Source organism: Grampus griseus (genome assembly GCF_964374135.1).
Source record: "Grampus griseus genome assembly, chromosome: 10".
Lineage (NCBI taxonomy): Eukaryota > Metazoa > Chordata > Mammalia > Artiodactyla > Delphinidae > Grampus > Grampus griseus.
This window is the reverse complement of record NC_139004.1, coordinates 96,972,145-96,986,642: the sequence shown is the minus strand read 5'-3', so window position 1 is coordinate 96,986,642 and position 14,498 is coordinate 96,972,145. Positions and strand designations below refer to the sequence as shown.

General features: G+C 53.0%; 1 protein-coding gene across 9 annotated transcripts in view; it reads right to left on the bottom strand.

The window, feature by feature from the left end:
* Positions 1 to 227: 227 nt before the first annotated feature.
* The window catches only part of MTMR14 (myotubularin related protein 14), a 43,786-nt gene continuing 29,515 nt past the window's right edge, over positions 228 to 14,498 (bottom strand). For 4 of the 9 annotated variants that reach the window (XM_082664752.1, XM_082664753.1, XM_082664755.1 and 1 more), the window contains exons 14-19: positions 13,998 to 14,068; positions 13,196 to 13,254; positions 12,904 to 13,042; positions 12,029 to 12,208; positions 4,289 to 4,444; positions 228 to 1,394 (exon numbers count right to left, since the gene is read on the bottom strand). In XM_082664752.1, the coding sequence (XP_082520878.1) occupies positions 1,214 to 1,394; positions 4,289 to 4,444; positions 12,029 to 12,208; positions 12,904 to 13,042; positions 13,196 to 13,254; positions 13,998 to 14,068 (786 nt within the window). In that variant the 3' untranslated portion in view covers positions 228 to 1,213. The remainder of the gene's footprint in view (positions 1,395 to 4,288; positions 4,445 to 12,028; positions 12,209 to 12,903; positions 13,043 to 13,195; positions 13,255 to 13,997; positions 14,069 to 14,498) is intronic. The other 5 variants (XM_082664757.1, XM_082664758.1, XM_082664759.1 and 2 more) reach the window with 3 other exon arrangements.

Sequence of the window (14,498 nt, the reverse complement as noted above, 5' to 3'; positions counted from 1 at the left end):
CTTAACGGCTCTGTGGCTCAGTCAGTTCATTAGTAGAATGGCCATTAATAGCACCTATTCGGGGTGTTGTAAAATTTCATCGAGAATAATCCACAGAAAGGAGTTAGCACAGGGGATTGTACACAGTAAATACTCAAGAAATGTTCACCGGCATTATTTCCTTCTTGGCATTCACACTGATGACCTCTTTTGTGTTTAGAGTCAGAGGTCAGTAAATGGTGGCTGTTACAGCACTGTGCAAAACCTTTTGTCCATGTCCTTGAACCCGCATGACTTCATGGTGTTAAGAGATGCAGACACACTCTGTGAGGATGCAACCCACTCCAGGTCACACGGTAGGTTGTCAGCCAGGTCCATCCTCCCCACATCACCTACTACCTCCAAAGCCCTGGAAGCCAATCCCTCACCGAAGGAACGCAGGGGCTGCAGGTCACCTGTACCAGTCTGTTAAACTTGTTAAAAATGAAGATTCTCCCCACACCCTTCCCAGCTAAATGAAACTCAGCAACTTCAAGTCTGAATTTCAGGCAGCCCTGGAAATCTGCATGGATAAACAGGCTCCCTAGGGGGGACTAGGGCCCACTCAGGCCTGAGGACCACTGCTCCCACCTTAACAGCCTGTGACTACATGTCCCCGTCTCACTGGAGACTCTCATGGCTCAGGAGTTAAGGGGAACACCCAAGTCTCCAGTTTCCTTCCTGCTTCATCCGTACCCCTCCCCCCAGCAAAAAGAAGGACAAGGAGAACCTTCTAAATAACTCCACAAAGACAGGAGCCAAATGATAATGCGATAGAGTAGCTGTTCAAAAAGGCTTTGATTTCATTTTGTGATCTGTGTCAAAACTGCCTCATTCTCAGCGCGGGTGACCCCTCCTCCCCAGGAGACGAGAATGGAAAGTGGGGGTCTTTTGTGAAGTCTCGGCCTCCACAAGGCCCCAGGGAAACCCCACATAGTTCTGAGAGTTGACAGGAATCCTGGCAAAGACTAAGGTGGGTGGGAGGCAGTGACAAGTAGGGTGGCGGACACCAGTCAGGAAGCTGGGGTGGGGGAGAACCCCGTCCTTGGCCCTGCTCAGCCTTGGGGCTGCCATGTGCATGATGGAGAAGGGGAGATTTCCCCCCACCTTGAAGCACCCCTTGGCTGGGCATGGCTTTGATTCCGCTTAGGGCTCAGGTGAGAGAGGAGTAGGAAGCTGTCATGAGCTGGCTGCTTCATAAGGTGCTGCTGCTGGTGCCCCGGAGTCCAACACCACGGACAAACTGCTCCAGCAGGCCGATGGCACCGGAGGGACTGGGGGCTGCTGCCCGAAGCCCCACTGTGCTGCTGTAGGCAGCCAAGAAGGCTGAGCGCACCTCCTGTAGCCGAGTCTCCCGTTCACTCAGGGCTGTAAGCCTGTGCGGAGGGAGGGAGGGAAAGAGAGAGAATTAACGCATTACCCTGGGGCAGGATCCAACATTCTCATCCTGACGCCACACTGCCTATCCTTCTGCATTCCTCAGTAGAAGGCCAGCATCTGCCCCGTGGCCATACTACCCTTGTGGTTCAGGCCCCAAATGTTTGGCCCTGCTCCTCTTTTAAACTCTCTCTCAGCTCTCAGGCTGCTGTTCCTACCTGGAGAGGCCAGAGCCCTCACCTTCAGTCACTGCAGTCCCCAGGTAAACAGCTAGGAAGGTGCTGGCTTTTCCAGCAGGACTTCTTTTCTCATTCTATCTGCTTTTCCTTCCCTGGCCTCTACAGGCACTTATCACAAGTCAAGAAGGGGAACAACAAGTGTGAATTCCACGTAAGGCTGTTTGATGACTTGAAGAGTCTTTAATAGAAAAGGCCTGAGATACCAGCCACGCCCAACCACTGGACTCAACCTCTGAAGTCTAGGGGTAGGAGGGACACAGAATTAGAGGAAAGGTCACAGACCCACATGAGATGAGCCCTCACATTCCCATCTACCTAAGCACAAAGACCAGCCCTGACCACTAACTCACTCCAAAATTTCCCCTAAGAGACCAATCACTGGGTAACCCCTCCTGCAAATTTGTTAGAAGCAGCAGCAATATCCCCAGTTCCCAAGCCCAAATGACTTGCACCTAGGGCCTGGGGTAGCACATGGAGATATGAGGATAAGTGAGTGTCCAGGGGTAAGTATGGGGAGAACAGACCCAGGGAAAACAGATTGGTGGGAGTGGGGTGTGTGTGTGAGAGAGAGTGAGAGAGTGAGAGAGAGTGAGAGAGAGAAGCAGCAGCAGCAGCAGAAGCAGGTTGTAGGGCGAAGGAAAGTCAAATAGCTCTAGCAGCAGCACTAAGAAAATGGGGCTGATACTGGATTCCTGCAATACCATGAACAACTCCGAAGTCTCTCTTGGCATGTGGGGGAGATACGTGGCCCCGGATTTTCTTTACTTCCTAATTAGGTTTTACATAGGCTGGAGACCATGTGTGCTTCTTTAGCTTTTCCTGAGAGCATATAACCAGGAGAAATACAGATAGTAGTTCATATTCACAGGGAATATCTAAAGGTCCGTATGTATGCATTCTCATTGCCCCCTATTTTTAGGAGTCAGAAAGGGGAGAGATCACAACTTATTTAGAAACAAGATAACTGGAGCCCAGAGAGAGTATGTGATCCGCTTGAGGACATATGGCAGGCAGAGACTGGAGCTACCATAGTGCCATTCCCTCTCAAGAGATGAGCTAGCAGGCTAGAGAAGTCAAGGCTGATATCCCAAGACAGAGCTGGTAAACATATTGGTTTTTTTTTTTTTTATTTTTTTGGCCATGCAGCATGTGGGATCTTAGTTCCCCAACCAGGGATCGAACCCGTACCCCCCTGAAGTGGAAGTGCAGAGTCTTAACCACTGGACTGCCAGGGAAGTCCCCAGAGCTAGTAAACATAACAGCTAGGATTTGGATTAAATTTCTCTGACATCAAAGCCAAAGCAGTGAACCCACATACTATGTGACCTCACCAGGAATCAACCCTGACCCTAGGCCCATCCTGCAGTGTTGGAGGCCATGGGATCACGGAGAACCTAGCCCTCCTCTGGGAACCACCCCTAACCTGAGGGTTGGCTGGGAGCACAGAGAGCTACTCAAGGCATAAATTGTAGGATCTGGGGCTAGAGCTGCCCGCTTCAGTGGCTAATACCAGGTAAGTGAGGGGTGCTATTAAGCAGGGGCAGAGATGTCTGCTTCCTCCAGAGGTAGCTCTTAGGCTCTCTGGCTGAAGTAGGAAGAGCCTACAGAAAGGTGCAGACATCTATTTCTTTAATCCTCAAAAATCTAAGAGATCTTGTTTCTGGCTTAAGGGCCTGGCTATAGAGAAGGCTGTACCAGGCCCTAGTGGCCTCTAAAGTCCTTGGGCTACTCCCTAGCTGCGGGGCCAGGGCCTGTGAGCACCATCTAGGAATCCCAAGGTCTGGCCCCTGCTTGCCCTCAGCAGGAATCCTTCTCAACTCCCAAGGGCAACTTGCCTCCAACCTGTCAGCCCTGGAGGGTATGAACTGGATTCTGGTGGTGGTGATGAACACCCAGCACCCGGTGGGGAGGCGAAGGCCCTTAGGCAGCCACAGACCAGAAGCAGATCCTGCTCCCCAGGCCACCGGAGGCTCTCCCCGCCTGACATCCGTGACACAGCAGCGCAGGCAGGGGGCAGGCGGCAGCCAGAGAGGCAGCTGCTCTGCTAGAACTGGAAGTCCAGCATTGGAGCTTTGGAGGGAGAGGATTTTACAGGCTTGGGCTTTGGATGGGCATCCCTGTCCAATTTTCTTTCCTGACCAGAGACAAAAGCAGATGACAAAAGGGGGGAGGGGACAGCAAGGAACCCTCGGTTCTGCTTGGGAGCACAGCCCTCAGGCTAACCCGTTTTGGCTCTGGTCTCCACCATACACCTACTTTCACTACTCCACTGTTCTGCTTTCAAAGGGTTCTCATGTCAGGCAAAGCCTTGCACAGAAATAGAATCTTTTATAGCTAGAGTCCAGCCAGCTTTCCCTAAGGGTGTGTGCCCCAAGAGACCCATGGATGGGTTTTAGAGGCTGGGGAGAGTGAACACACTCCAACGCACTTCCTGAGCAGTCCATCAGGCCCCCTTCATACCTCAGGGTCCAGGAGCAGTGAGGTATACTTAACTGAGACACTCGGGAGGGGCAGGGAGCCCAGGCCAGCTCCCTGGGGCCTGCTGCTGCCTCATTCCTAGCCAGCACTCAGTGGCTCACCAGCTTTTGATACGGGCGGGCGGGGTGGGGTGGGGTGGGGGCGGGGCATCCTGTCTTCTCAAGCAAGACACTTACAGACAATTGTTAGGGAGCTCATCCGGGAAGCTGAAAGGGAGAGAGGAGTCTGTGTGCAGGACAGCCCGTTCCTGAATACTGCCACAGCCTGTTACCATCTGCCAGCTGCCAAAGTCTGTGGAGAGAGAGGATCCGGGCAGGGGATGGTCCACTGATCTGGGGCAGAGAGGAGAGAGAGGGGAGATGATGTAGTCAGTCATATGCCTGACAGGGGAGGCCCTGGAGGAGTGGGGCGGGGAGGCTACGGTGGCCCTGGGACTGGGCCACAAGGGTCTGTTGGTAGAGCAGCTGTAAAGTTAACCATTTTCTCCAAAAGTACAAAAACAGCTGGACAGGTTATGACCAAGAAAGAAGAGTAAAAACCACAAGGCAGGGACTTCCCTGGTGGCGCAGTGGTTAAGAATCTGCCTGCCAATGCAGGGGACACGGGTTCGAGCCCTGGTCTGGGAGGATCCCACATGCCACGGAGCAGCTGGGCCCATGCACCGCAGCTGCTGAGCCTGAGCTCTGGAGCCCACGAGCCACAGCTGCTGGGCCTGCGTGCCTGGGGCCTGTGCTCTGCAGCGAGAGAGGCCACTGCAATAAGAAGCCCGAGCACCGCAATGAAGAGTAGCCCCCGCTCGCCGCAACTAGAGAAAGTCCACGCACAGCAACAAAGACCCAACACAGCCAAAAGTAAATAAATAAAATAAAATAAATTTATTAAAAAAAAAAAAAAAGACCATAAGGCAGGCTCAGCTGTGAGGACAATGTATCATGCAAAGACTTACAGGAGCAAAAGAACAAGAGCAAAGCATGGTGACAAAGGTGAGCCAGCAACCAAAGCCTGGGATCAGGGCATGCCTGCTCTGGCTGACAAAGCAAGTCAAATCTCAACAGCACCAAAAGGAGGGGAGCAAGGCTGAATGCCCCAGGAACCAGGGAGGCAGGATCACCCCACACTCCCTGGCATGCAGATTGGCAGGGTGGCAATGCAGAACCCAGACCACTGAGGTCCTATGGTAGAGATGGGAGAACAAGCCTCTTGGGGACGGTGCGGGCGGTGACCTAGATGGAAGAGGAAGGTGACGGGAGCCCTGAGCCCTGCCCTCTTCCTCTGCAGCGCCTTCCAGGAGCCAAAGTTCGTATTCACAAGCATCAACCCAGCAAACTCACTGGCTATGCCCAGGAGGAAGGAATGAAATCAGGCAGCCAACTTGACAACTTCATCAGGCCTTTTTCAAGCAGAAGTTTGGGGGGTGCGGGGAGAGGAAAGCTGTATTGGGAATCTACCACCACCTCCCCACTCACAGCCCAGCCTTCTCTGCTGTCTCTGGACAGTAGCCCAGCTGGTGGGGGAGGAAGGGAGGAGACAGGGAAACATCAAACAAGGCCCTTCCATCAGCTACCCCAGGTCCCAATCCCCAGAGGCGCATCATCTTTGATGCTTGACCCTTTGTTCTTTAATTCAAGAATAGCAGAAGGTGCTCCTGTAGGGACCCAGAAACAGAGCAGAAGCATGAATAGTGGTACAGGGGGTGGGATACTGAAAAATTAATTGACCTTGGCCCACCCAGTTAGCTGGAGTCAAGGGCTCCTAGACTGAGGTGACAGTCCCCATGGGTCCCCAGGCCAGCTTATCCTCAAGTAGTTGCCAAGCTGAGTGCAGCTCTGGCCAGCAATGCATCTCTGCTGATCATAAATCATCTTCTTTTTTTTTTTTTTTTTGTGGTACGCGGGCCTCTCACTGTTGTGGCCTCTCCCGTTGCAGAGCACAGGCTCCAGACGCGCAGGCTCAGCGGCCATGGCTCACGGGCCCAGCCGCTCCATGGCACGTGGGATCTTCCCGGATCGGGGCACGAACCCGTGTCCCCTGCATCAGCAGGTGGACTCCCAACCACTGCGCCACCAGGGAAGCCCTCATCTCCTTCTTAGAGGAAGGAAAATGGCAGCCCAGACAGGTAAGGACACTCACCCAAGGTTCCACGGCTACAGAGTGCAAGAATAGATTTTTAAAGCCAAGATTGATTACAGATTTGCTGTACAACAGAACCACCTTGAGACCAGGGAAAACAGCTAGCTTTCTACGTTAAAGCCGCCATGAATCGGACCCACTCTGCAACATAGAGACTTGCCATATTCATTGCTCCTGCTCTACTCTGGAAGGTGTATGACAGCAGCACTGGGGATGAGGACAGGTCATGGTCTGCTACCTGGTGGAAGCCCTAGTGACTGACAAAGCAGGGCTTCCTTCTTCCTACGTGGAGAAACTTGGTAGGGTTCAGGCCAGACACTGTATCTCTGGTGATCCTTAACTGTCTATAAATCAGAGACTGCTGCCTACATGCAAGAGCAAGCTACATGCCACCGTGTGGTGCCTGCCCTGTGCTTCCCCTGGGTCACGCTGGAGTCTTCAGTCAATGCAACCCTTCTTGAGGGCAGCCTGGCTCCACAAATCTCACCTCCTGCTCAAACTTTAAGGTAAGGCAGAGTTTCTTTTCCAGTTTTCGGGAAAATAATTGCTAAACAGCAGAGTATTGAGGGAATGAAAGTAATGCGAAGTACAGGAGGCTGGGTAGGACGAGGGACTTATGGGGCAGGGAACATGGGGGTTTCTTGTGCTCCTAACCCCACTCCCCAGGGCCATCAGAGACTCACACTTCCAATGGGAAAATGACAGATGGAATATGGTTACAGAGAGGTTCCCAGCACGGGCTCTTGGTCTCCTAGGCTAGTCCCTTGCCTGTACTTCCCGTGTGCAGCAGGTAGCACCCCCAGGCAAGAGCCATGCTTGAAGCAGCCCGGGGACAGCTGTAGTATGGAGTAGGCAGCACAGACAGCAACAGGGCACATGATCCCAGGGGCCACAAAGGAATCTCAGCAAGCAGCCAACCATCTTTTGCATCTTTTTCAAGAGTGAGCACACAGGCTCCAAATGAATCTTCGTATTTGAGGCTTTTGTCAAGCAAAGGGTTGCAAAGCAACCGTTGCGTTCCTGGGTTTGAGAGCAAGGTGCTGTGCTAAGCAAAGAGGTCCTCGTAAGTACACATCTGGAGTAGCTGGCTAGAGGGGGCACCTAAAGATGACAGGGAACAGTCACGAGAAGGAAGCACCTGCACCTGCCGAGTGAAAGAAGGAAGGAAAACTTTCAAGTTAGCCTCAGTACACAGGTAACGCAACCAGCCTTAATACAACCCCATGCTCTTCTGCCCTATACCCTTACTCGAGTGCAAACACAGCATCTACCTCCACCGACCTACCTACAGGACTGGAGGGCACATGGGGCCAAGCTGCCCTCAAACTGGACAACTGTGGAGCTGACAGTGCTTCCAAGGTCATCCATCCACATCCCGAGGGCCCAGACCTCTGCCCAGGAGGTTGGCTTCTTGGCAATATTTCACTCCCTTAGATGGGTATGGCCTAAGCCCCTGTTCACAGCACCAACAGAGCTAAATGGCCCCACCCTACCCCACACCTGCCAGACCCCTGCTGTGGGCCAGCTCAGGCAAGTGTGTTTTAGCTGGTCCTTTTGGAAGGGGGTACAGGAGTATCCATATAAGCAGAGCTGGCCCAAGCCACACAGCTGAGGCGAGGAGAAAGAGGTCTGGCCTGAGGTACCTGATCTGGCCTTTTACCTAGCTGCCCAGTGCCCTGACACAGCCCACAGTCCTTCAGAAATGAGACTGATAAGGACGGGTCTTAACCACAACTACAGTTTACTGAGCATTTCCAGTACTCATGGAAAGGATAAGTATTACTATGTGCCACGTATTTTGCTCCATTATCTCACTTAAACCCAAACTTATGGAGACCAGGATCATTACTGCCACTTTAAAGATGGGATAAAAAAGACTGAGCTCAGAAGGGAAGTGTTTTTTGCAAGTCACACAGCTAGAAGTGGCAAAGCTGGGATTGAAACCCAGTCTGACCAAAACCCATGCTAGCCGCATAGTACACTGATCTTCCTTCCTGATAAGAGATGGTGGAGGCCTCAGGGATTGACTCGGGGATGGACACTTCCAACTTCCAACTGGAATCAAGCACAGAGTTTCTGATCTATGGTTGGAAAAGAGGCCTTCACGTGGTCCCTGGATGTGAGAAAGGAAGCACATGGAGTAGCTGGCCCCATTAGGGAAGCTGGCCAGAAGACAAAGCTAACATGTAGAAAGAGGCAAGGAGAAAGAACCATAGGGAAACGGAGTTGGAACCTTGAGGAAGCTGGGCCTGAAGGCTGCATTTTTCCAACATAAACCAACCGTTTTCCTTTATTGTTTAAACTCTTTTGAGATGGATTTTCTGTTACTTGCATCTAAAAGCACCTGATCTGACAGCTCACAGAGAGGGCTTGAAGGTTCACAGCTAGGAAGGACCTGGGCAGTTAGTTGCCCATTTAAGCCTCTGATGATGAGAAAAAAGAAACCCAAAGCTATCAAGTGACATGTCTGAAGTCATGCAGGGAACGAACATTTGAGCCAAGACCCAGAATCCTAGCCTTTCAGAGAGCTTGAATGTCACCTAATTTGTACCTACCCCCCACCACTACCAAGCCTCCAGGTGATGGTCCCACAGCCTCTGCCCAAGTGAACGCCTCCAGGAATGGAGCCTTAGGGAAGAATCCTTCGGTTCAACAAGGGCCTGACTCCTCGGAACAAGTGACTTCAAAAATGGCTAGGACAAGATTCATCAGACTTGAAGTCATCAGTTTCCCTCAGCCTGGACTTCAGGCATTGGGGTATGTGTGTGTCTGTGTGTCTGTTTGTGCGGGTGTGTGTGTTTGTGTGAACCAGGGACCTCTGCTTTCCTGCAGCAGCCCAAGGAGAAGTCTTTTGGGGCTCTAAGTTTTCTCTTATGGGTCTCAAGCTGGCAATGCCTTTAGGCTTCTCACCGCTCATCTCTGGTCTGAAGCTGTGGCCCCATGGGAGAACACATCAAACGTTAAGACAGGAACCCTATGTGTTACAGAAAGCAATCTGGTTTCTCTGCCTCATTAAACATAGCCGGGGACAGAGCTCATTGCTCATAACAAGCAGTTAGTAGGTGGTGAAGGATGGGGAAAGAGCAGCTATCTGGGCAGCAGAGTTGGCACCTATGTTGTCACTTAGCTAACCAACCAGGCCGCTGGATGTCCCTCAGCCAAGTTCACGTGCTCTTCAGGCAGCTTGGCTTCCAGCTGGGCTCAGTGGTAGCACCATCCCTCCTCAGGCACAACAGTGCTATGCTAGCAACCCCCATCCCTAAAGATGTCTGACTCTGGAGCAGAGACCAAGACTACACACGGTGCAGGGCGCTTTACTGACCAGGGCTCGGAGAGGCATGTGAGCACTGGTCCTGCCTCTTCCCAGCCCCCAGCCCTACAGGTGACGAGAGATTTAACAATGGTCCAGAAACGCAACTCAATTAGAAGCTGCTGCAGTAGCAGCTAATGAAGCAAAAGGGCCACCAGTCTTGCCAGTGAAGGGTACGGGGTTGGGACTGGGTAAGAGTCAGCACCCCACAGAACTTTCTTCTGAATCTGACACATAGTTCTTAGCTTTGAACAAAGCTTCACCAATTCTTTTCACAGGGAAGTCCTACCTTAAAAGAGATATTCTTGTAGAACTTGGGAATGTGGAGCATAGGAAACCCAGAGAATTCACACTGTAAGGGGAATTTCGGCCGTCACAGATAGCTTTACTAAAGGGTTTCTTTCCACACAGTTCCCTTTGCTGCACTAAAAAGCTGATTGGCTGTCGTTACCTTAGAGAAGCAGGAAAGCTAATGACAGAATCCCTCAGGCACTTTAAGATAAGAGAGACTAAATTAATTTTAGTGTTAATGGAAATATGTAATTATAATTAGAATGCTCCAAATCTGAATAAACTAGTCTTTCAAATCCTGTGGCAAACAAGCAGCCAATCCAGAACCCTGTCACCTGGCCAGCCCAGCCTGGCTACAAGCAGGCACTCCCAGAATAAACCAGCAGAGCCATCAAACACCTCACAGCAGTCCACCTCACGCCTTTCCAAGGCGCCCCATTTTGGCCCAGTTATTCCAGCCTCCTTCACCAGGCCCCAGCTCACAGGGCCGTGAGATCAGGAGGACACCCCCAATCCTCCTCAGCCTCCTGGACCATCCTGGACCAGCCATAAGCATCTGAGCCCCCAGTGCAGGCAGATAACCAGTGGCGAGACCGAGGGAAATGACCACGAGATCGAACTAGGATCTTTTGTCAGGAAGAAGGGAATATGATGAAAAGCTACGGTGTATGATGGGGTGCTGCCTCAGTGGGGGAGCCCCCAACAGCTGGACAGTTAAGACCAGGGAGGACCCAGGGGACAGGAGGAATCTTCTGGTTTCCTTCCCAGTTGTCCAGCGATGTTGCACAGGCAGAAAAGGAGGCAGGGACGATGAGCAAGAGCTCCGGCCCAGAAGAGGAAGGGTCACGCAGTGCCGCAGCAGGCCCACAGGGGCCCTGAGGAAAGCTGCAGAGACACGCGGGGTGGCACAGAGGATGCGGATGAGCACGGCACGTGGGCTTGTGTGCTCGGCACCCTCTCCGCTCTGCTGCCTCCACCAGACCCGTGGGGACAGAGAGGTTGTGGCCTTTATTTAACAGACTCAGCTACAGCGCTGACGGACATGGCAGTGCTCCGAGTTGAAGGGCTCACCTTCAGAGGTGAGCACACGGGACCCCTCTGGACAGTGCAGCTCCACTCACCTAGAGCTCATCCGCTCAGCCTATGTGGGGAGGGTGCTCGTCCCCACCTTCCTCCATTGCTTGCTTTTGCCCAGAAAGGAAAAACCAGAGGACGGTGATGGGAGGAGAGTTTCCAAAGTTTCAGGGTTTTCTTTGTAATAAGCTTGTGACCTTTGGGTTCAGTTTCCTCCTTGGTAACATGCCTGCCACAAGGAAAGACCTGAAATTCTGGAGCAGTATCCAACAGAGCTGGGCTTGAATCTAGAGTGGACTTCAACGCTCACGATCTTTCTGCTAAATGTCTTTTCTCCCTGGAATTTATTAAGGACCTCTTAAGTCGCACACTTCTTTGTTCTCTTCGGAAGGGCCAGACATTCTCAAGGCCTTAGAAAACAAAGTAATTCACAGGCCTTCTTCCCTGGCTGTATGACATGGAAGGAGTGTTATGGGGTCAGCTAGGAAATGCCTCCCCCAAATGCCAGGCCATCCCTCAGCCCTAAGCCCCTGGCCAGTGCTCAGCTTTAACCTCACCAAGGAAACATCAGTTCTGCAGCACACTCCAGCCACACCTGTCCATCCTGGCTGAGCTGCTCCCTTTCCAGACGTGCAGGCCAGCGAGGCTTGCCCCAGCCACACACATCTAGCCTAGCTCCCTACCATCTGTCCTCTTCAGTGCCCCACCCATTCAGACGAGAAACGGGAGGGCCAGAAGCACCTCGGAGGATCTAGCGCCATCTCTTTAATCAGAATGTGAGGTCCACAGGGGGGCTGAGACCTGGCAAAGGCAAGAGGGAGGGGCAGCCCCAACTCCCTGCCCATGACATCACAACTACTACACCTTCTGGATACCGATCCGCCAGGGCTCTGGGAAGGGGGAGTCTCAAACCCCTCTGCGAACCAGCTCCTGCTCTGTATCCAAACATTAACCCATCCTCCAAACAGTGCGTGAGCCTGCAAGCTTGTTGATCCCCTCTGGCCTCCTGGGTACACTGCCTGCCAGGCCGCATGCCCTGGAACCCCACTCTCTAGCCTTACTAACAGGGAAGGGCTAGCCACCCCACCATTAGGACTTTGGAGGTCCTCACCTGGGCTTGGGGACCTCCAGGGGACTGCTACCCAGCCTGAAAAAGTTGTCAGAATGGTTCGAGGACGAGGAGCTGGAGGACTTGGCTTCCACCAGTGCCTGGTGGGAAGGCAGGCGGTCCTCTGAGGGCTGCGGCCGGCTCCAGAGCACACTCTGTGGAGAGGATGAGTGGCTCTTCCTCCTGCAGTGGAAAGATAGGGCTGCTGGCTAAGGGGCCACCTCAGGCAAACCCTCTGCCCACCTGTACTAAATCTCAGGGCGCACTTTTTACTTGCACTGGAAAAATGCCACATGGGAGTGGGCATACTTCAGCACTCCCTTGGGCTCGGCCACGGGCAGCGAGAGCTGCGTCTTCACAGAGGGAATGTTACGTCTGAACAAAACTGGCCTGCTGGCCTCAGTGCACATGCTGGAAAACAGATTCTTAACTAACACTTTAGTAACTGACTTTCCCTGCTAATGTTATAAAAAATATTGAGCCCTTTGTCCACGGGGAAGGTCATCTGATTCTCAAAGGAGCTGACCCTCAACAAGCTCCCAATTCCCAATCATTATTTTGTACTCACCCCTTTTTTCTTTTTCTAAGCTGGCCCCCCACCTCCCAGGCAAATGATACAAGGGAGCACCCCCAGGAAGTCCCTTTAACACCAGCGCCCTCCTCACCCAACCCTGTCTTCCCAGCCCTGCAGCTTCCTCCTTCATCCCGCAGTGCCCCCCACCAACCAGATGGCTGGCCTCTGAGGCCCAGTAGAGACAGCAGGGCATGGAGCTCAGCTCTCAGGCCTACTGTCGGGGGCCCCTTTGTTCCTGGGGCTCCCTGGAGCTGGAGCCCTGGCTCACAGCTGTTAGCAAGCTTAGTTCCAGCCTGGCCCTCACCAAGCTGCCTGAGTCTGTGCTCCTGCAGGGACCAGCTCCACGGTCTCATAGGTGAAGCTCCCGGCGGCTCCTGGGGAGCTCTCCATGACCAGAGAGAAGTCACTGCCAAGGCTGGTGGTGCTGCCACGATCCTTCCGTCCTGAAAGAAGCCAGTGCCATCAATCAGCACAACATCTTCTCCTGCTAGGGGTCCCCCACCTCTTCCACACAGAAGTTTCTAGAACAAGCAGTCCCTATGTGGTCTATAGTCAGAAAGATATACAGAGGAAGTCTGCTGGGGCCCATGACTCACTCAGCATGCAGATATCTTCCACAGTGAAGCCTGCATCCCGGGCTGGCAAACTCTTCCTCCTATAAACAGAAGCCAGGACAGTGAATTCCAGATTGGGCTGAGGTCTCCCACGTCCCCTGCATGCTGTCCACCTGGGAAAGAAGCTCCAACTCACTGGAAACTCATGGACACAGGTTCTACCTGAACTGTTGCAGAAAGGCCAGGCCCACTTCTGAGGCCAGCAAAGCCTGCCGCCTCCCTGTCAGTGTGGCCCTCAGAGTTCAAGTCTGGTCCAGCACACTAGGAGCTTGGACTTGGAAAGCTTGGACTTGGAAAGCAAGCAAAGACACCTACTCTCACAGGGGTCCTAAAGCAATTACCAAGCAAGACCCCTGTGTTTGCCAGGCTGGAAGCAGACTCTGCTCTGTGGCGGTGGGCTGTGCAGACACCCCTCTGCAGCAGCACAGGGAAGGAAGCCATCAGCTCAGGCAGGAGAAGCTTCTGCCATGGCGGTGGCATGGGGAGCTGGGAGTCCCCCTATCCTTGGGCTGGCTTTTCCCTGCATCAACGAGCCCTGCTCTCCTGGTCACAAGATGAGCCTCTTCAGCTGCTGGCCCTCCCCAGGTACCCCTACCTGCCCTCAGAGGGAAGGCCCTCCCCAGGTACCCCTACCTGCCCTCAGAGGGAAGGCAGGGACAGGAAGCCAGCCTGCCAAGCATGCAGGGAAGCAGGGCAGGGATAAGGCAGCGAGCAAGACCCCCACCGCCCTAGCGCGGCCCTTCCCAGAGCACCTTGCTCCCAGTGAGAGCAGGTCTCTCCTTACCTCTGTATCTTCAGAGCAGAGAACTCCTCAGAGATGATATGCTTCAAAAAATTGAAGCAGAAGAAGAAAATCTGAGAGACCAAAAAGCAGCACACATGAGAAGATAGCAGTCTCCAGGGAGAAGAATCTAGGTGGCAGAACTCCCAGGAGAGGGCAACCAGTGACCCTGGTCAACCCCTGATGGACAGCAGCCCTGCTTTGGGGACCTTGCTGGATATTCTGGTGTAGAAACAGTACGGGCGGTAGAGAAGGCTTAGGAGGTCGGGCAGGTGTGCCTGGGCTGGGGCAAGGAAGGAAGGGCGTTTCCTTCCTGAGAACGCAAGAGGGTAAGCCAGTGATGTTTCAAACCATCTTCAAACTGAACACACATGTTCTCAAGCTACTGAAAAGGAGGAAGAGAACAGCTTCTTCTCCCTCTCAGCCTCTCCTTAGAACCCCAGGGAGAGAGGCTAACAGGGAAGGACAGCTGGGAGAGAATTTCGGGGCAAGAAGATTAATGGA